General features: G+C 35.5%; 1 protein-coding gene across 3 annotated transcripts in view; it reads right to left on the bottom strand.

The window, feature by feature from the left end:
- The window catches only part of CCDC171 (coiled-coil domain containing 171), a 309890-nt gene that overhangs the window by 79747 nt on the left and 207104 nt on the right, over positions 1-23039 (bottom strand). For all 3 annotated transcript variants that reach the window (XM_030294128.1, XM_030294126.1, XM_030294127.1), the window contains 3 exons: positions 20001-20146; positions 17829-17883; positions 150-281 (listed from right to left, as the gene is read on the bottom strand). In XM_030294128.1, the coding sequence (XP_030149988.1) occupies positions 150-281; positions 17829-17883; positions 20001-20146 (333 nt within the window). The remainder of the gene's footprint in view (positions 1-149; positions 282-17828; positions 17884-20000; positions 20147-23039) is intronic.

Here is a 23039-nt window from a genome sequence, read left to right as displayed (position 1 = left end):
TAGGGTTACACGGTAGAAGAAAAATTAAGAAGAATTATTTGCATCTCCTTTAAGTTATTCACAATACTTTGAGGCTTTCCTTCTCTCCAGTTAGTGCAATTTATTTTTCTATGCGTCTCAGTAGCAAACAATGTTATTTAGACTCTAACCTGGCACGCTACAACCTCTGGCCCGCCCTTGAGCCCCTCCATTGCAAAGGTCTCCAGGTGCAGTTTGGGTAGCTGCAGGGTGAAGTCATTCCTACTTGCCGCAGTCCGTGACAGCGAGATCTGATCTCTGACCTAAAGGGAAAAAAACAGCATCAATGGTAATTCCCCTTCAGACACATTAACTGGGATGAACTGGGTCCCCTTGAGCCCACTGAGTGGACTTGCATTGATCGCTGGACCTGAAATCCATGAATAAATTTAGGACTAATTGATTTTTCGTTGCAAATAAATCTCTAATTCAGAGTGCTGGGGGAGAATGTTAAGAAGAAAAAGCATCCTCCTGCTTGAAATGAGGGAGGGAAGACGAGTCACTGGAGCTCTTCTGATCAAGAGGTTTTGAATTATTTTTTCACCGTTCCACCCTCAAAAGAAAAAAGAAAGGAGGAAAAAAACATCCACAAAATCGAAAACAAACAGCAATCTCCTAATTATTATCATTTTTTAAATAACATGTTTAATTTAACTGGCATTAACTGATACATATTAGACAAGACAGTTATTTGGTACTGGTCTTTGAAAAGAAAACTTCAATAATATGTACCCTGGAATAAAAACAAATATACTCAACACACAAGGAGACTTAAAAATATACCAGTCAGAGGTTTATTTGCCCATTTTCTTCTTACTAAACTTGAGTCTTAGCGACTAAATACATATAAACCAACTCAGTCACGCAACTTCTAAATAAGATAATGAATGAAATCAGTGGTATTTGTACTATATTTTAAGTATTCGGAAAGGCAACAATACAAACATCACAGATACAGGAGAAACACCAATTCTCTAGCCAATATAGGTATCACATGCAGTTGATATTACACTGCCACCTTCTGGACAAATGAGAAACTACTCCCTATATGCTGTATACAGATAAAAGAAAATGCTCAAAAACCGGTCTGTTTTCATTTTTAATTTCCAAAGTTATTAAAAGCCTTAAAAATTCCACAGTTTAGTTTTCCATAATATCAGTGAGCTCTCATTTTTAATTATATAGTTTCATGATAGTAGGTTTCATACACAGGCATATTTTCTAACTTTCCCTATGCCTGACTTGGTATTAAAAACGTATCTCTTTGCTACCACATATTTGATAAATATTACATTACTAGCTTAAAGCCACAGGATCAAAAGTGTTTTTTATGAAGTAGTAAAGGTCAAGAATGGGAGAACTATAAAAATAGCACTAATTTCTCAAATAAATATATTTATATCTCTACTTTTACCTGAGCGGCTTCAAATGTAACTTGGCAACAATATATGATAGAAAACTCTCCTTCGCTTTTCCATTCTACTTGGGAAGCTTGTAAAACCTGTTTGAGTTATTTCTTGTTTTATGAATGAACCATCATACTGCGTAGGGTCTCCTTACACCAGTAAACACACACAAACATATGATGACGTCTTTAACCGTTCATGCTAATCTATGGTTATAAAACTCTTTATATTCCCAAATTGAGCAGAAGACTTTCTGTCAATAAGTGAATGTCAAAGTGTATGCTAGAAAACATACACCGTAAGGTAATTTTGATAATGGTGTGAGTACTGTATGCACAGCGGAGTCCCAATTTGGAATGTGTATTTATCTGTAACAAACATTCTCCAGAGTCTTCAGTCAGGATGAGAATGCTTTTAACTTATTTTACATAAAAAAAATATTTTACAAGTATATTTTCTTTAATTTTTATAGTTTATACTTATGGATACCTTCTCCCGCTTTTTCTTTTTTGGTCACCAATGCGCACTCAGATAAAAGAAAACATTAATGTGGATTAAGGTGCTGAGAATTTATCAACATCAAACCACTGGTGTTTTGCCTTCTACCCTTCTGAACCATAGTCAATAGATCTAAATATTTTACTGCACCCTGGCCAATTCATTGTTTGATGTTTAAAAACTCACCCAGAATCAAAGAAAATTTATTAAATTTGAGCCCCCAAATGAGATACTATTAGCTTTGAAAGTCAAGTTTAACTGCGATATTGATGATTCTCTTTTTTCTGTGACAAAATTCACTAGGGAAATCCTGGAAGTCAAAGTACAAAAGCAGATTGCTAATACGGGCAAAGGGGGGAGGGGGGACCGTAAGCAATGTAGGTATAATCCACAACACAGTTCGAGCGCTGGGGGTCCTTTCACCCCATTCTTATCAGGCACCAGACATCAGCTGTGAAGCCTGACGTCCACAGGAACAGGGAGCCACGTTTCGCAGTCTCTGAATAAAGTTGCTGAACAACATTAAGCCGGGGCATTTGGCATTTAAAACTGTGACTTCTTATCAAATTAACATCTTCACGACAACATTATTTAATTTCCAAGATTAAATTCATACTTTACATTAGATAGGTTAAAAAAAAAAAAAACACCTCAAAATGCAGTCCTTTTGATGGCATCGTAACTACGACAGTATTTGAATATGCACGTGTTAATACGTTCGTTCAATGATACATTGTGTGCTGAACGTTGACAGTGCAATCAAGAGACAGTGACTTGTGATACATCATAAATATAATATCACAAATATTTCTGCTAAATTTTAAGAGTTGTTTCCACTCTTAAATTATGCCAGAACTTTGAGAGAAGGCATCCAACACGTTCTCCGAGTATTTCTAGAAAAAGTTTTTTCTCACTCTTGAAAAAGGATTGGCTAGGAATTCCTTTATTTGAAGGGGTATGGGGAATGAAAGCATCGTGTTGAGAGAAGGCAAAACAGTGACGCCGGGCAAATAAAATTACAGCCGCGCACAGCGAAGGAGCGGGAAGGGAAGGTGACCAGGAACAGGAAAACCCCAAGGGGGAAAGGAGAGACTGTTCAGAAGGAGGCAGAAGGCACGTGTGAATTTCAGCGTGTGAGCAAGGGACACTGGGAAAGAGATTCAACCCACAACAGTAAGGAATAGGAGCTTCCTGTATGGCATTAAATTGGTTCGTGAAAAACATAGAACAGGCAGCCTGAGAACAAAGTAAACAAAATCAGAAAAGAGATAAGGGGGATTTCTTTGGGAAACGCTGCCCAGTGGATATGAAAGGATTCCTTTCAAATATGAGAATCTAAAATAAATTTCTTTACTGTCAAAAGAATTTTGAAGTAACAACATGAGAATAGTAAAATCACTTTTTTCCCTAAAAGGAGAAGTAAGCTCGCCTTCTAAAATACAGATTTTAGTATGGACTAAGATGAAAACAATCATTGTCGCCTGTCTGTAGATTAAATTCTAATTTCAAATTTCAAATTAATTTTAAATTATAATTTCAAAAGTCTGTCTTTAATTCTGTTTATGGCACATCATTATTCATCCTTTAATTAAGATTCTATATCCTTTTCCCGTGATTTATTTATAGCTGTGAGTGATAAAATATATATAATAATGTTTTTCTACTTCAAAATGGGTAACAGTTCATATTTAACATATAATGAATTTTTTCATAGAATTTCACAATATAAATCTCATTTGTCAAATTGTATACATTTTTATTACATTCTATACAACTGTTCAACTTCATAGTATTTTGACAAAGAATAAAAACATACCTACATTACTACATTCTGAGATTCTGGTTTTTAGAAAAGTGGTTTGCTTTCTCCCTTTCTTATTACATACTTTCAGAAAGCATGTATTTCGGGCCACCTGGGTGGCTCAGTCGGTTGAGTGTCCGACTTTGGCTCAGGTCATGATCTCGTGATCTGTGAGTTTGAGCCCCCCGTCGGGCTCTGTGCTGACAGCTCAAAGCCTGGAGCCTGTTTCAGATTCTGTGTCTCCCTCTCTCTCTGCCCCTCCCCTGCTCATGCTCTGTCTCTCTCTCTCCCTCTCTCTCTCTCTCTCTGTCAAAAATAAATATACATTAAAAAAAATTTTTTTTAGGGGCGCCTGGGTGGCTGTCGGTTGGGCGTTCGACTTTGGCTCAGGTCATGATCCCCTGGTTTGTGGGTTTGAGCCCCACGTTGGGTTCAGTGCTGACAGCTCAGAGCCTAGAACCTGCTTCAGATTCTATGTCTCTCTCTGTCTCCGCCCCTCCCCCGCTTGTGCACTCTTTCTGTCTCTCAAAAATGAATAAATGTAAAAAAAAAATTTAAAAAAAATTTTAGAAAGCATATATTTCTAACATATATGCTATAAGACACAAGAGAAACGAGACAGAGAAAAATAAATGAAACTTTCTAAGTGAAAATGCTGTTATGAAATATATATTTAGTTTATTGTAACAATCTAGTTCCAGATTGAAGTGATTCGTAAAATCCATGTTTTACTGTTCCTTTTGCTCTGATTAGCAAGCCACCAATCTGTTTTCTGATTTTCTGTACTCCTACTGTAACACCACAAAAGCTATTCCTGCTCGATATCTCAATGATGAGATTAAATTTGCCATTTTAAGAAAAACTGCTCAACTCTCAAAATGTGAAGCTGCATGTTGTATTATGCACAGCTATAAATCTCTTTGGACCTAATATTCCAAGTTAAAAATAATAATAATAAAACACTTATGGAATGTGGTACTAGCTGTGTTTTTACCAACAGGACACCAAGGAAAAGTAGTAGGATTGTAGACAGAAATTCAGACAAACTTACCACATAAAAACAGTATATAGTATATATAGTATATATATAATTACATATATAGTGTATATATGTACATATATGTACATATATAGTGTATATATATAGTATATATAGTATATATATAATTACATATATAGTGTGTGTGTGTATATATATATAATACACACACACACACACACACACACACAATGCCTGAATCTTTAATGTCTGGGGAAAGTAAGTGATATTAGCACTTTACATCATACCCTTAATCTGGCTAAAATTCTACTTACTCCAACCTAGTATGGCCTCCGTGGCTTCAAAATCAACATTCTTACCACCATCACATCCACAGAGTCTCCTGTAACACCTCTGTGTTCATGTTCTACTTTGATTCCAGCTGCCTGCCTTCTTTTGTACCACTGCTTCCTCTTCCCTTCCTTCCACCTCCACTGGCTCCGTATTGCTTTCCCTTCCCCCTTTATTCTATTTTTCATCCGACACAGAAGACCTTACACACTATTTTTCAACCTCTGCACTAGAGAGTTGTGTGTGCTTGGCACACTACAGCCTGGGAACCAAATCCAGGCCACTGCCTCTCACTGTAAATAAAGTTTTATTGAAACACATGACACCCATTCATTTACCTATTATCTTTGGCTGTTTTCCTGCGACCATGACAGAGTCGAATAGTTGAGAAAGAGACCATATGGTCCACAAAGCTTAAAATATTTACTATGTGACCCTTTACAGAAAATGTTGGCCATCCTCTGCCTTAAAGGTATAGAAGAAGGAAAGACAGTATTTTTCACCATCTGTAAAGTTTTTTAAATAACCACATCTCACCAGAGAATATATGAACAATCCCTAGCAGGTCAACCTTCTATCAGTAACACAGGATGCCATTTCACAGATACTTGCTGGCTTCTTTTTTCATAGATAAGTGTTTCATAAATAAGTAAGTGTCCTATCTCCTGATCTAGTTTCAAGTTTCAGGTAGTCTAGTGTACAACTTGACTGGGTCTAACTTTCCTGGCACATAGTCTAATGCCTAATCAACATAACATTTGGTTCAACAAGTAGAACAGGCACACTGGAGAGGCTTTTGTAAAAAGAAAGAGAAGGGAGGGCATCGGCCAGAGTTAACTATATACTCTGTAATAACAGTAGCGGCAAGAAAAACGCTATGCATACAGAGGCTCGCAGTATGTGATCAAATAAGAATGTCATTCCAAACTCACAAATTCTACAAGGCAGGAGAAAGAGAGAATAGAATAAAAAAGATAATTAGCAGTTCCAGGATTCTCGTGTGTGCCTAGTGATAGAAGCAGGGATTCAAGCTCGTCAATGCAATGGAGATGACTGACATTCACATCCTGAACAGTTACATCTAACAACAACACTGGGTTTTGTTTGTTTGTTTGCTTGTTTGTTTGTTTGTTTGTTTTTTCCTTTCCTTTGTTGTCTGGCAATCTTAGCAAAAAATGTGTAAGTTTCATAAAAGTAGTTTTGTGATAAGTAATGGAGACTATTGTTTAGACATCCTTATTTTCCTCTATAGTTTCACTGGACCTGTGGGCATTCTCATTCATTCATGTTTTCTTTCTGCCACAGCCTGACACTGACACACACGCACACGCACGCACGCACATACACGTTACACTGAGAGACAAGTTACCTGGGAAGCAATCATCCTTATACAATGGTCACCATTGCACACGGAAAATCCCCAAACTATAATGTCCCAAGATACATGCAACAGTTCCAGCTGTGCTCCACACCCACAGGAAGGAGAAGCAGGCACTCCATTGACAGTGCAGCAAACACACACACTCATAATTTGAAAAGACGGAAGTGAGAAACTAGGCTTCTCTTGCTGGCAGGTTATTTAACTTAACCTACAACTCTGGAGCAGAGCCAGAACTCTCCAATGACTGCCAGCTGCTGTCACCAGAAAAGAGGGCAAATCCACCACCGCCACCACCACCACCCCACACGTTAATAGTCACATCCCAATTACGGATCTAAAAAATGGATCTCTTGAATCAGATTATCAAGCTGGCTACATCCCAGTTAAGGATCTGAAAAACCGAACGCTCAAAATCAAATTACCAAGCTGGAAAACAGAGTGATTTGATCACGGGCATCTTATAAAGGCATGAGAAATCTGTGGTGTAGGTTATATCCCATAGAATGCACCCCACAAATAGATGGCTGTGACCTTGAGCTATTTAAGCAAACACAAAACCTATACCCAGAATAGAGAAATATGTTTATGAATTGTTAACAGTCCTCCACACAGAGATATTTTCTTTCCTAGGGTAAATTATTTCAGAGGATAAAGGCAGCTGCACACTGAAATTAGTTATTTAGATGTGTTTAGGCTAAAACCTGTTAAGCACATGTCCGTGACATTCTGTAGTGTCTTATCTTTACTTTGTCAAGGTTTTTAAATCCCTCTTGAGCGGGAGTACCATTTTTAGCTTGGCTAGGTCAGAATGACACTGAACAATATGAATGATGACACACAAGACAGCTATATGGACAGAGTTGTCATCAGCAAGCCAGCTGTGCTAACACCTGTAAGTCCTGCACAGCTGATCTTCAGGACCAATATCCGGAAACTAAGAATGAAGAGGAGTTCAAAGATCACAAGTCACATTCAGAGAGTCAGTAACGAGTCACTAAAAATTGCAGTTTTAGAGGCATGAAATCATAGTTCAACTTTTAAAATGCTATCGGCTTTATGAATTAAAAGCTATTCTGTGGTGTTTATATTCCTTACAAATTCACTGAAAACTAAAAATCAAAGACAACTATGTACTATTTGGGTTAACCATTTTTAAGATAAGATTATGAAATCATATTTAAAGATTTGGCAAGATAGTGTCTTCACCTGTCAGATTCTGTTTGACTCTAATCTATTCCAGAATCCACTCTAACAAAAGAAGTAATCATCCTTCTACTTCATAGGAGTCGAACCAGCTAGAAACAGGTTATAACAGGACACTTACACCCTGTAAATTTGTTGCTAGCATACCTCTCTTTCCTGGAGACATTCTTATAATCAAATCTAGGCTTTCTCCTCTAGCACTTGATTAGGCAAAATAAATACACATGCTACTTTTAGCAGTCAAATAAACAAAGGAAAATCAGCAAGACTTCCATTGAAATCTAGAGATGGCTTTAGTTTTATTTAGAGACTGGGTGATGGTAAAATTTGACTCATTCAACAAACATTCATTAAGTACCTACTGGGTACCAGGCGCCGTGATAGATGCTGAGCATATAAAAATTAAGGAGACAGAGTTCCATCCCTCAAGGACTTCAAACTCTCGTGGCATAATTAATCTCTCAAAATGCATTTGCTAGCCTCCCATTTATCTGTAATGTCTTGTTTCTCCTATCAATTGCTACACTGCCTTCTTTCTTTGCCAGTGAGTATTACATTAATCAATCTCAAACCTTTATCTTTAGCCTGACTTTTTCCCTGCGGTCCAGACTCACATATCCTGCTGATCACTCCACATTACCTTAAACTTGGGTATTTCCAAAACAAAACGCATCATTGTCTCCCTTCTTCTCCTTACCAAAAAAAAAAAAAAGCCTGCTCCTCTTTTTGTACTGCCAACATCAGTCGATCTCACTGCCCATACTGGGAGTTATCCTCCGTTGCCTTCTCATCTTCATTTGTCATTTTACTAAGTAAGTTTCACATCCTTTTCTCTGACACCACCCATCCTCACTACCCTGGTCCAAACCTTCTCCTGCTTTCACTGAGCCTAGACCCATGGCTCTTAAAACCATTTCATTACGATATCCAGTCTGCAAATATGCCTTCCAGAACCCAGATTCAATAAGAAACCTGACCACATTCATCCCTAGCGTAAACCCTGGTTTACGCCCACTGCCTCCATGATAAAGATCCAAGGTCTTAGATGGGGAAAAAAAAAAAAAAAAAAAAAAAAACCAATGAACAAAACAAGAGTTCTGCTAAGACCTGGCTTCCAAGTGCCTCATTCGGACTCATCTCTTGCATTCTCCTTGCACTCACTGCTGAACGGAGGATGTCTGGCTATTCGTGCCACCATGAACTTGCACACGCTATTCTCTCTGCTGGAATGCCTTTCCCGTCTTCCCTCACACTTCAGCCCCATCAGGGCATTCATCCTTTTCTAGGAAACTTCCAGCCAACCCGTGAGTTTTCTAGGTATGCATCATAGATGAATAACTATCTAAATGGATGTCGAACTGCATCTTACGGATCCGTGTTTACCATGGTATACTGCAATTATCTGTGTCTCTGCCTTGAGGGAAAGGACTAAGCTATATATATATACATATATATGTATATATACACACGTGCATATATATGTATATATACATACATATGTACATATATACACATGTATATATACATATACATATATGTATACATATATGTATATGTGTATATATACATATATATATGTGTGTGTGTATATAATTTTTGATTGTTTGTTTCCCCCAAAACTGGTACAGCTCCAGAATATAATACACACTTAAAAAGCATTTGTCGAACTCAACTATTCACATTAAATATTGTGTTTTATGATGGATTAGAGGTTTTAAGTAACTTTACTATAGAAAGGAATCTAAAAGAACATCAGCAAAAATTCCTGTGGCTTCCTAGTTATTGTTTCAGTGTCATTTCAGCCCGATAAATTTACAGGGCTTATAGATGCAAGGTCTTCTAGAGCCTTCTGAGGCTTCTGGATTGTGACTTCCTGTTTTATCTTTCAGACATTTTACTGAAAAGGCAGCTAATACTTCTGAGTAAATGTTCAGAGGTACCTTTAAAGTTCATAGGCTACTGCAATCATATACAGGAAACACTGTAGTTAATCGTTCCTAACTCATAGGATTCAAGCAATCTCTGTAAGTCTCAAGAATCCAGCCATTCTGCTAACTTGACAATAATAAAAAATGACTCCAAAAAAAGTTCATTCTTCTCTACATTCCAATTTTACCTAAATTTACTTACTTTTACTCCCTGCTATCGTATAAACCAAGACATCTCTCTGTTAAGCACTTGGTTATTGCCCAATAAATACTTACTTTTCTCATACCTAACCCTAAATAATTCAGATATTATCCTGTACATCCACTCATTACCTTATCCTGAACGTTATTTTAAATATAATTATTGTACTTTCTTTTTCTCAAAATAGAAATACTTAAGCATGTTTGGAGAGCCTCTTAATGTAAAGAAGAAATCAATTCCTGAGAGTCTTTGTTATCAGTAATATTAGAAACCTACTGGTAAAGTCATTAGGAAAACAAAAGTATATGACTTTAGGGAATGACGTTAGCAAAAATGGTGGAATAAGGAATTCCAAAAACCAGTTCCTACACAAAAACAATGAATACACTGACAAAATTTGTCAGAATCAACTCTTGCAGAACTCTAGAAACTAACTGAAACTTTATAGAAACCACACAAAAGCTTAATCAAGAAAAAGAAAAAAAAAAAACCTGAATCTCAGTATGTAAGGAAATCTCTGTTGATACACCAGCAGAGCACAAAGTTAACAGAACAGCGATTTCAGTGGCCCTACCTGACGAAGAATACAGACTTTACACAGAGATGAAAAATAAAGCTCACAGAACACAATATTGTCATAATATTGTATGGTGACAGAGGGTGACCACTTAACATGGTGAGCACTAAGTAACGTACAGAATTGTCAAATCACTATGTTGCGTGCCTGAACCTGATATAACATTGTCTGTCAACTATGCTTCAATAATAAATATTTTCTAAAAAAAAGAATACAAACTTAAAAAAATTAGTTCAGTAAAGTCATTGACCAAACAAAAACCACCACAGTAAGCAGAAACAACTAACACCGGGGATGGAAGAGAATCTGATTTCCAGAGTTGCCACATTGCACTATTCAAAATATCCACTTTTCAACAAGAAATTATGAAGTTTTCAACGAAATAAGAAAGTCTAGCCCATACACAATAAAAACAGAAACTAATGGGAACTGTCCCCGAGGAAGCCTCAACATTGGATTTATCACACGATGACTTTAAATCAATTATTTCAAATATGCTTAAAGTGCTAAGGGAAACCATGTACAAAAAAACAAAGGAAACTATAAGAACAATGCCTTCCAAAATAGAAAATACAAACACAGAGATAGAAAGTATAAAAGGGAACCAAATAGAAATTTCAGAGTTGACACATTCAAAGTGTTTAATGGGGTGGCGGGGGGGGGGGGGACTATCAACCAAGAATTCTATATCCAACAAAAATACTCTTTAAAAATGAAAGAGAAATTATCCAAGATAAACAAAAGCTGAGGGTGTTCAGCATCACTAGACCTGCCTTAGGAGAAACCCTAAAGGGAGTCCTTCAGCCTGAAATGAAAAACACCAGACAGTAATTCCAATCCACATGAAGAAATAAAGAGCACTCATATAAAAAATTGCACGGGTATATATAAAGTCAGTAATAATGTATTATTTACTTGTAACTCCTCTTTTTTTCCCATGTTATTTAAAAGACAACTACATAAAACAATAATAATAAACTATGTTGATGGGCACACTATATATAAAGATGTAATTTGTGACATTAACAACATAAGGGGAGGATGGAGCTACATAGGGGCAAGGTTTTTATATACTACTGAAACTAAGGTTATTAATTCAAAGTAGACTGCTAAGAATTAAGATATTAATTGTAATCTCCAAGGCCACCACTAAGAAAATAACTAAAAATATATAGCAAAACAAGAGAGAAGGAAAACAAATGTTATATTGCAAAACATCTATCTATCACACAATAAAAGGGAGGGGACTAAAACAGAAATTGAGGAATATAGATATAAGACATATAGAAAAAAAAGGAAAATGACAGAAGTCTTTCCATATCACTAATCATATTAAATGTAAGTTGATTAAACTCTCCAATTAAAAGTCAAAGATTGGCAGACTGTGTTAAAAAAAAAAAAGATTAATTATAGGGGTGCCTGGGTGGCTCAGTCAGTTAAGTGACTTCAGGTCAGGTCATGACCTCATGGTTTGTGAGTTCGAGCCCCGCGTCAGGCTCTGTGCTGGTGTGCTGGCAAGCTTGGAGCCTGGAGCCTGCTTCAGATTCTGTGTCTCCCTCTCTCTCTGCCCCTCCCGCTCTGTCTCTGTCTCTCTCAAAAATAAAATAAAACATTAAAAAAAAATTTTTTAATGATTAATTATATGTTGCATACAAGAGGTATCTTAGATACAAAGACACAGATAAATTGAAAGTAGAAGGATATGGGTGCCTGGGTGGCTTGGGTGGCTCAAGTGGTTGAGCATCCAACTTTTGGCTTCAGTTCAGGTCATGATCTCAGTCTGTGAGATCAAGCTCCACGTCAGCTTCTGTGCTGACATTGTGAAGCCTGCTTGGGATTCTCTCTCTCCTTCTCTCTCTGTTCCTCCTGTACACACACATGCATGTGCATGCTCTCTCTCTCAAAACAAATAAACTTAAAAAAAAAGAAATTAGAAGGATAGAAAAAAGATATTCCATGCAAACAGTAACCAAAAGAGAGCTGGAACAGCTATACTAACATACACAACACACTTTAAGACAAAAAATGTTACAAGAGACAAAAAAAAATCTATGATAATAAAAAAATCAATCCACCAAGTAGATACAACAATTTCCAGATATATATGCACCTGACAACAGAATCTCGGTGAAATCTGTGAAAGCAGAGCTCACACAAAAATTTTTGGTTGCAAATACCTACATTAAAAAAGAAGAAAGATCTCAAGTCAATAACCTCTTTTACCTGAGGGACATAGAAAGAGAAGAGCAAACTAAGCCCAAACCAAACCAAAGAAAGAAATAATAAAGAATGGTGTAGAGATAATAGAGAATAGAAAAATAACAGAGCACATCAAGAAAACCAAATCTGATTCCTTGGCAAGGTCAACAACTTCGACAAACTTTAACTAGCCTTGCCAAGAAGAAAAGATTAATTAATTACTATAATCAGGAATAAGTGTGAGGACATTACTAGTGACCTTACAGAAATAAAAAACAGTACTAAGAAGATGAACAATGTCAACAAATGAGGTAACCTAGATGAACGAAACAAATTCCTGGAAACACATAAAGTACCAAAACAGACTAAAAAAGAAGCAGAAAATCTGAATACATCTATTCCAAGGAAAAAGAATGAATATGTAAGTAAAAACCTTCCAATAACAAAAATCCCAGGACTAGATAGTTTCACTGGTAAACTTTACCAAATGTTTAAAAAATTAACACCAATCCTTCTCAAACTCTCCCCCAAAAAAATTGAAGGGGAAGGGACACTTCCTAACTCATTCTATGAGGCCAGCATTACTCTGATACCAAAGCCAGACAAAGATATCACCAGAAAACTATAGACCAATATCCCTTATGAACACAGATGCAAAAATCCTCAAAAATAAATACTGGCAAACCAAATCTAGCAACATATTCAAACAACTACACATGATAACCAAGTGATATGTATAACAGGAATGCAAGCATGGTTCAACATACATAAATCAGTCTATGTAGTACCCAACATTAATAGAATGAAGGTTGAAAATAAAGATCATTACATTTGATGTAGAAAGAGCATTTGACAAAACCCAACAACCTTTTATAAGAAAAATTCAAAAAACTAGGAACAGAAAAGAACTTCCTCAATCTGATAAAGGACATGCTCTTAATATCATACTTAATGGTGTAAGTCCAAAAGCTTTCCCCCTAAGATTAGGAAGAATGCAAAGATATCTGTTGTCATCTCACTGCTAGAACTCGAAGTCCTAAGCAGGAAATTAGGCAAAAACAAAAATAACAACAATAACAACAAATAAACAAAAAACAATAAAATCAAGGTATCCAAACCAGAAAGAATAAATATCTTTATTTGTAGATGACATGATCTTATATAGAGAAATCCTAAAGAACCCTCAAAAGAAATTATTAGAGCTAAAAAATTCAGCCAAGTTGCAAGATACAAAAGCAACATATAAAAATCACTCATATTTCTAAATGCTAATAATTAGGAACCAATAAATTAAGAAAATACAATAGTACAAAGAATAAAATACTTAAAAATAAATGTAAGCAAGAATGCGAAAAACTTGTACACTGAAAACTACAAAACACTGTTGAAAATAATGAGAGAAGATCTAAATAAATGGAAAGGCATCCCACGTCATGGATTGCAAAACTTAATGTTATAAGAAGGAAGTACTATCAAAATTCAAATTGTCCTCTTCGGAAATGGACAAGCTGATTCTAAAATTCATATGTAATTACAAGGAATCCTGAAAAGCCAAAACAAACCCTGAAAGAAAAATCCAAAGTTGGAAGACTCACATTTCTTAATTTCAAAATTTACTACAAAGCCACAGTGATCAAAACAGTGTGGTAGATCAACGGAACAGAATTGAGAGTGCAGAAATAAAAGAAAACATCTATAGTCAATAGATTTTCAACACGGGTACTGAGATCATTGAATGGGAGAATTAAAAGTCTTTTTAACAAATGCTGTAGGAATAACTCAAGTTTGGTCTTTGTATTACACCAGTACAAAAATTAATTCAACGTGGACCAAAGCCTAAATATAAGAGTTAATAGAAAGTGTAACTCCAAAGTTTGTAGTTTTTTTTTTTTAATTTTTTTTTCAACGTTTTTATTTATTTTTGGGACAGAGAGAGACAGAGCATGAACAGGGGAGGGGCAGAGAGAGAGGGAGACACAGAATCGGAAACAGGCTCCATGCTCTGAGCCATCAGCCCAGAGCCTGACGCGGGGCTCGAACTCACAGACCGCGAGATCGTGACCTGGCTGAAGCCGGACGCTTAACCGACTGCGCCACCCAGGCGCCCCCCAAAGTTTGTAGTTTAAACTCCAGAGAATTTAACACTATAAAACTCTTTGGAGAAAACACAGGGAAAAATCTTCATGATCTTAGATATGACAATGAATGTATTCTCAGATAAGAATCCAAAAACATGATCTGCAAAAGAAAAAAAATGGACTTCATCAAAATTTAAAAAACTTTTTTGGGGTGCCTGGGTGGCTCAGTCGGTTAAGCCTCTGACTTCGGCTCAGGTCATGATTTCATGGTTCGTGAGTTCAAGCCCCACATCGGGCTCTGTGCTGACAGCTCAGAGCCTGGAGCCTGCTTCGGATTCTGTGTCTCCCTCTCTCTCTGCCTCTCCCACGCTCACACTCTGACCTGTCTCTCAAAAATAAATAAACATTGAAAAATAATTTTTAAATAATAATAAAAATAAAAAACTTTTTCATCAAAGGACACTATCAAGAAAGTAAAAAGACATCCTATGGAATGGAATAAGAAGGTGTAGGAGTGACTGCTTAATTTGTCTGGATTTCTTTTTGAGGTGATAAAAATATTCTGAAAACAGAGTTGTGATAGTTGCACAACACTGTAAATGCATTGGAAGCCACGGAATTGTACATTTTAAAATGGTTAAAATGGTTACTTTTTTTTAATTCAATACTTCTGGTTTTTTCCCAAACATCTGAGAGTTCAACTAAATAGAGAAGTGTGTGCATCAAAAATGCACCTCATGGAAAGTTGTGATTTTGTTTTCTTTTGTTATTTTTCTTAACCCAATAACCGGAAATTAGCCCCCAAAAAGTTTCTTAATAAAAAGTTAACTTCTGGCCTACATTAAAAAGTCACAATACATACATACATATATTTACATGAAATTAAAATAAAACATCTGTTTCTTTGAAATAAGGTATATGCTTTTAAATGAAAATGACTGGCCTTCCTTATTAAATACTAGTATCCGTCCCAAATGGAATTTTAAAATTAATATCCACTCAACTGCTTTGTATAATACAGTTTCAGGATTTGAAAAGTTGAATGTAATGTATCAAGTTTAAAAAATAACAAATATAGGGGCACCTGGGTGGCTCAATCAGTTGAGCATCGGACTCTTGATTTTGGCTCAGGTCATGATTTCACGGCTCATCCGTTCGAGCCCCACATGGGGCTCTGTGCTGCACAGAGCCTGCTTCAGATCCTCTGTCTCCCTCTCTCTCTGCCCCTCACCTGCTTATGTGTACTCTCTCTCTCTCAAAAATAAATAAACGTTAAAAAAAGAGAAATATAAATAGCTACGCTATTTTGGCTATGTACAGTAAACTACTCTGAAGAGTTTGGATGCAACCACAACCATTTTAACCATGAAAGAGCCCAGACCCTCCTTTTGTACCACTCCCAGTTTCTCCAAGGTGGCAAAACGCCTCTGGACAGTCCGAAGGGGCCACAGAAATAAACTTGCAAAAGCTGGCATGAGGACAGCAGGCAACACCAGTGGGCTGGCATGAGCGATTCTCTGGGCCACTTCTTTAGCATCCTTTCATTCACACCTAAACTTCGTAGAACAGAGAATTAGCCCAACCATCAATTAGCCTTCCCTACATTTTTACTTCAAGCTTGAAAAGTAATTGATAATTTAAAAACCACTATGTAAATAGAAATTTCCAGAGACATCAATTAAAATAATTAACTAAATCTGAAGGGGAAAAAAGCTATAACCAAAAATAAATCTACAGCAGTTCTAGGCCAATTCTATAGATATCTTTCTTTCCATATGACACACAAAACCCAAAAGATGAACTGCAACTGAAGAACTGTATGATTATAATTGTCCTATTGAAGTCTTGATCGTATTTAAAATATGTATTTTGCCACTCTCACAATGAAAGGATAAGGTACAACATTTATGTTCCATACTGATGATGGTTTTTCTCTGATGTCAAAGTCCACTCCTCACTGTAGATGCCACCCAACATTTGTTTTCCTCTAGCTGGGAAAATGAACAAACAATTCAAGGCAACATCAACTATATAAAAAGTTATGCTATATGTATGACATGACCGATTTCTCCTTTCAAAGATTTCACCAAGTACAAAAAAAATCTAACCAAAGATGTCTTTTTTTCCTACAAATCAAATTTCAGATTTCTAGCATATATGGATTTGATGTAACTATGTCTAAACTAAACTTTTTTAAATGGGGAGAGGGACAAATCACAGTTTCAAACAATACTACTTTAAAACATAGCATTCAGAATATTAGATTTTTTTGAAAGTGCTTTGGGTGATATGAAATAATGCTAATCACTTTCAATATCTAAAAGAATACACAGACCTAGTTTTTTCCACAAGGTTAAAGTGTATTAAGTATTAGTTTGCTAATGTTTATTTAATATCTCCTTAAAAAGATTTGTTTTGGGGTATTTTTAAGTGATTTCTGAACTATATTATATAATAAATTTAATTCCAAGAATTATTCTAAATATGATTCATTCATGAATTCCATATATCTTAAAAGTACTAGGTAATTATATTTTCAAGAAATTGTCTATTAGACAATAACATTAATAACATAATAACATGATTAATAATAACATAAATAACATTTCTCTAATGAAAAGGTTTAAATAATGAAATAACGAACACATCTTTGAATCTGGAATGTTAACCAAAAACACAGTTAATATAAGTTCTTAGTAATATCATAACATCCTTAAACGCGACTCATCATTACAAATTAAAAGCTAACTTAACACCTTTGTAAGAAAGAAAATTACAACTTGAAAAGTACTGCCAGATACATATCATTATGCCTCCTCTATGTATACATACATAGGATGATAGGTTTGAGAGCGGTAAGAGGTTAGACAGTGTGGTCAAACATTTTATCATTATGAGACATGTAAGAATCATAATGACCTCTGGTTCAGTCAGCAAAGACCACCAATAACTCAAGTGCAATTATACCAGTTTGGGGAAACCACTATTTCCATAGTTTTAGCAAGGACATAGGTAAATTCTGAAGAAGGTTATGCAATACAGCATTGTATAATACAAGTTGTTAGTCATTTGGAAGGACCTTTTCGTGAATTTATTTTCTAAGAAAGTTACAAAATTAATTAAAGTATCTTGAGGGTAATAAAACTGATAACTAGGAAAACAATGTCATAACACAAGTTGAACAATATTGAAGAAAAATTATACTACCTTATGAAGCATATTTTCTACTGTTCTCATATGATTGGCAACACATTCTTTGTCTCTAGAAAATAAATTAAAATTAGGTATTAGTAAAACCCAAGCCTTACAACAACTGTTACACATTGTAGGATAAGTCACTATTATTGAAAAACATGGGTTGGTTATTATTGCACTCTTTCTAAAAGTGCAAAATCCAACCATATTCACTGGTATATTTCCACATTTAACCGTTACCTTTAGTTATATTGCCTGCCATAAATTAGAGGGGGGAAAAAAATCTTAAGGATATCCTCAAAGTGGAAAAAAAAAAAAAAAAGAGTGAAAAAGGAAAAGAAACCATGATTACATTATTGGTTTAAAATGTGCTAGAAAGGCTAAACTTTTATTCTTTTGATTTCTAATGAAGGAGATTTTAAAAATCATAGTGGTGGAGATATATCATGAATGGCCATATTATGCAAAATAATATTTTCCTTTCTACATAGGCTCTTTGTGTTACAATAATTGCACAAAAACCCTCTTCTATGACCTTGACCAGAAACATGTAAAGTTACTAGTTTCTTCTAACAGCTCTGTAGATTGAATTTAGCCTTAATAATGAAATAAAAAGTTTGGATGTACAGAATAGGGAATATAATCAATATTGGAAGAATATTTTTAGTGAGTGATAGTTTTATCATGGTGATGACTTCACAGTGTATACAAAAGTTGAATCACTATGTTGTATACCTGAATATAATATTGAATGCCAACTACACGTCAATATAAATACAATTAAATTAAAAGTTTGGATGAAAATGCTGAAGACAAAATTTAATGGTAATTTATAAACTGAAAATGTATGAGCTCTCCAAATTTCAAATTAACTTTCTTTTGTGTTACAAGGACATGTGATCATGGTCACAGATCACAGACATTACAGAGCTTTACAATTTTCCAAAGAACTACTGGTGGGTATTCAAACCTAGCAATATTTTGATCTTGTGTAAACTCATTTTTTCATTATGTGTGAGCAATTTCCCAAGCCCAATGGCAAAGCTGTAGATATCCTAGAGGGCAGATTCCCTGTTTTGTGATTTAGTTTACAGACTACATTCATATTTCACAATATTTGATGCTTAACAAGAGTCTGTCTCAAAAAAATTTTAATTTATATATATATATATACACATATATATACACACATATGTATACACACACATGCATGTATATATGTTTATATGTATATATACATACATACACGTATGTATACACATATACATATATGTATATATACATGTATATACGTGTATATATATACATACATACATGCATGCATATATATATATATACACACACACACACACATACATATATATGTAATTACAGGAGTCCAGAATTCCAAATTCAGAAAACACCGAGTTTATTAAAATTAGATGTTTCTTTAATCCATAAATAGATTTTCTTTAAGCCATGCTGTTGTACAAAGGGCTGTCCTAAAGTATTCCATGAAATTTGATGTGAGGAACAAATAAAAATACCCAAGAGAATTGTTCAATTTGAACTTCAGAGTGTATGTCAACTTGATTACCTGGTAAAAGGAAAACCACTTTCATCACATTTACATAGATGCCCACTCTAAAAACAGTATGTTTTTTTCTGTTGGACATATTAGAATATACAGCTATAAAATTAAGTGACTTTTCCATGATCAATGTGTTTTATTGCACTTAAAAAGATGCTATGATATATATGTTGATTATATATTAACATTTTTTATGGAACTATGACTTGCAATATTGGTATATTATACGCCGAGCAAAATTTGGGGGGCAAAGGGGCAGAAGGGAATGGGGAATATGTGATAGAAGGAACTACGAAAAACTTTTGAATAAAGTGTATTCCATTTCATATTAATGAAATCATGGTTTCAAACATGTAACAGTACAACAGAGCCCAAAATACACATAATTAGAGGTTATACAGAACCTTACACTTTTCTGAGGTTTCTCAAAATATACAGTTAGCATGTTGAGTTAAGAGTTTTCTTTTTTGAGGATATATCAGAGAATTTCAAAGAGAGACAGCTGTACTTTTGTTTTCTAACACTGTATTATCCAGGGCTAAAACCCGGAGCATGAAAGTAAGAATTGATCTTTTGTCTGTTTTAAGTGATCTCCCCAAGGTCCGAATGCTCACTTGGCTGCCATGCGGAGGGCACTCTCTGCATCGTGGATGTTCTCCTCCAGTCGACGCTTGTCCTGCTCCAGCTGGGTAAGATGTCTATTGAGCTGACGCAGAGATTGATCTTTTCTTCTCAGCTCCATCTTTGCCTCGGAGAGACTCTGCAAGCAGACAGAAAACAGAGTTACTTGTCAGCCCTGATAATTAACTTCAATTTATGCCATAGGCTATTAAACAAAGAAGGATACAGACTGACTGAGAAGTAGACTTGGGTCATTACACATCAAGGTTTAACAAATTTTCTGCAAAAATTTTACATACTTACTAATTAGAAATGATAGATCCGAGAAGATTTTGAAAAATGTTTAGCTACAAAATACAACTCTATTTTATTTTTTCAAATACCGTAAGGCAAATACATCTTATTCTTACAAAAAAACATCTGATTATAAAAACCTCAAGCAGCATTTTCTTCGAATGATGACAAAATAAAGATTTTCAGGGGAGAAAGCACATGAAATTTAGAGTCTATGTAAAACAAGAACTATCATAAGCCCAAAGTGTGTTTGTGAGCGAGGGGAAGGTGGGTTAGGACACCTACATGAGAAGGGGGAACCCAAGATTTAAAAGTACCACCACTTTACTTATAAATATATCCAGAACAGGTGCCTATGGGCATCTCAGGGAACAAACAAACTGGACTCCAAAATAAAATTCCCTTACTTCCCATTAAATAACTCTCATGTCAAACATAGCCACACAAATGCAATCAACATGTTTCATCTAACAGAGAAAGTTGCAAATAATACTTGCATTCAGAATTGTTTGTGTCCCATAAATATTTTCCTAGCCACAGAACTATAAAATCTGTTGATTGATATTTTGCTATTTGCTTTAATCTGAAATATTCGCGTAGCACAAAAATGTCAAGATGCAAGTGCCAAACTCCCTTTCGGGCTAAAGGTCTTAGAACCAGAACCTCACAATCTAAAGGAGTCTTTTCTAGACTTCATTCAAAATAATATAGGCATCACAGGATCCCTGAGCACTGAAACCTTGCTCATTCCTTTGCCTATGAAATTTCTAGGATATGAGCTTGTCAGTTTTTCAAGTGAATTTGCTATACAGTGAGCTAGCTAATCAATTGGTTACATGCACACAATATTTTTTCTTCTTTCTCAGAGTTTAGCCACACATGAATGTTCACAACATATATATATAATTGACAAAGCTATAATTTCATGTTTAAAATTCTTTCTACAGTATTCTCTTAAAGCATTCACAATAGATAGTACAGAAAACTCAAGCTGCCTGCACGGAGCTAAAACAATTCACTCTAAATGCTATACAACGAAAGCAATCATCAGCCAAATCAGGTGTTTTAAAATGTTAAAAGTTTTTTAATTCAGTATTTCCCTTTGCAAACAGTCAAGCTGCTTCCAGACAAGTACACGTTTAAAAAATAAAAAATAAGTAAACTGGGATTACTTACTAGACATTATATTTTATTTCAGCCTTTAGTATTATCAGATCTTCAAGAACATCCCACTATAGAAACAGTCACTGATTCAAACCGACTTTAAAAAGACAACAAAGAATAGATTTTTAAAGGCCACGCTAAACCTACGTATTTTGCACCAATGTTAAGATACTTAAAGGCATTGAAGTATTATGAGATTTCTTTATTTAAAAAAGTAAAATCCAGTTGAGTCGTGTTAAAGCCAGTATTTCTGACATCTTTCAGTTAATAAAAAATGCTATTTTTTAGATATGAAGATAAAATTAACGACCCACTACCAGCTATGCATAAAGTTTGAATTCTTTTTCCAACAGAAATAACGGATTTGTGCCAATCCGTTCCAATGCTCTTGCTCAGTAGCTCCTATGACTAGAGGTGTGTATCTGAGAGGGGTTTCAAGGTACTGTCTCCAGCCTTGTCCAGAGTGAAGCTCACTGGCCCAATCTGAGAGAAACCCCTGACCCTGGCAGCATTGTAAAGCCACACTTGCCTTTTCAGCCATCCTATGACATCCTTTCAAAGAAGATATATCTCACAGAATTAGAATTTCTACCATATGTCCAAATCTTCTTGTTTCCTCTGGCTTTCATTTTCCTCTCTCGGGGGAAATGGCGGGGAGCCCCCAAACTCTCCTAAAGCTCGCACTATTTCAGAATAGCTGAATTTAGCCCATTCTAAGACTGGAATTGCAGAAAACGAACACAAAGTGGTATAAACAAAGCTGCAGAGGTCACACATCCTTACTGTGAAAATGAAGAGATGATGATCAGAGCCACATGACGGAGAGAAACAGAACTCCGATTTTCAAAGAGTTGGGGTAGGTACAGTACAATGGGATCCGTATACATCAATGGGTTCTAAGGCTCATAAAGATGTGTGCAGAACATCAAAGTGATTCAGTAATATGTCTTTCCCCTGATAGTCACCTTTTTTTGTTTTGGATGACAAAATTAGAATCTTTAAGAACCTCAACACTGAGCTTTAAAGAAAGAAAAACATATTTAAGTGTGTGTGTATATAATGTACATACATACGTACCTCCGCCATATACAATCTATAGCATATATTATATATTGACTTAAAATTTTAAGTGAAGCTTTGCTTTTCTCCTGTCCAGGTTTGTCTAATTAAAACCCATGATAAACTTTCTGGACTCTAATATTTCCAACCGAACAACTGAAACCAGGAGGGTGTGCCTCTAGGCAGCAAGGCAACAATGATAAGCAGCAGGTTAGCCACTAATTTCTCAACCAGGGTAGATTGTGAAAGTGTGATGTTCTGATATCCAAGAAACTGTTCAGGAGAGAATAGGATAAATCAAGTTTAATAACTCTGCTCCTAATTGTTCCCCCAATGCTCAACTCTAATTACTTGGAGAACTCTCCTGACTGTCACCTGATATTAAGTTGTTGGAGGCTGAGCCTGGAACAGCGAGATAATCAATAAACATTTAGTGGGGAGAAGAATGAAGATCCTGTTAAGCAGTGGGAACCTGCAGCACCCAAAGCCCTTCTGCTCATGAGAAAACCTGTGGG

Source organism: Lynx canadensis, chromosome D4, assembly GCF_007474595.2.
Source record: "Lynx canadensis isolate LIC74 chromosome D4, mLynCan4.pri.v2, whole genome shotgun sequence".
NCBI lineage: Eukaryota > Metazoa > Chordata > Mammalia > Carnivora > Felidae > Lynx > Lynx canadensis.
The sequence above is the reverse complement of the archived record's forward strand: the minus strand, read 5'-3'. Positions and strand labels throughout refer to the sequence as shown.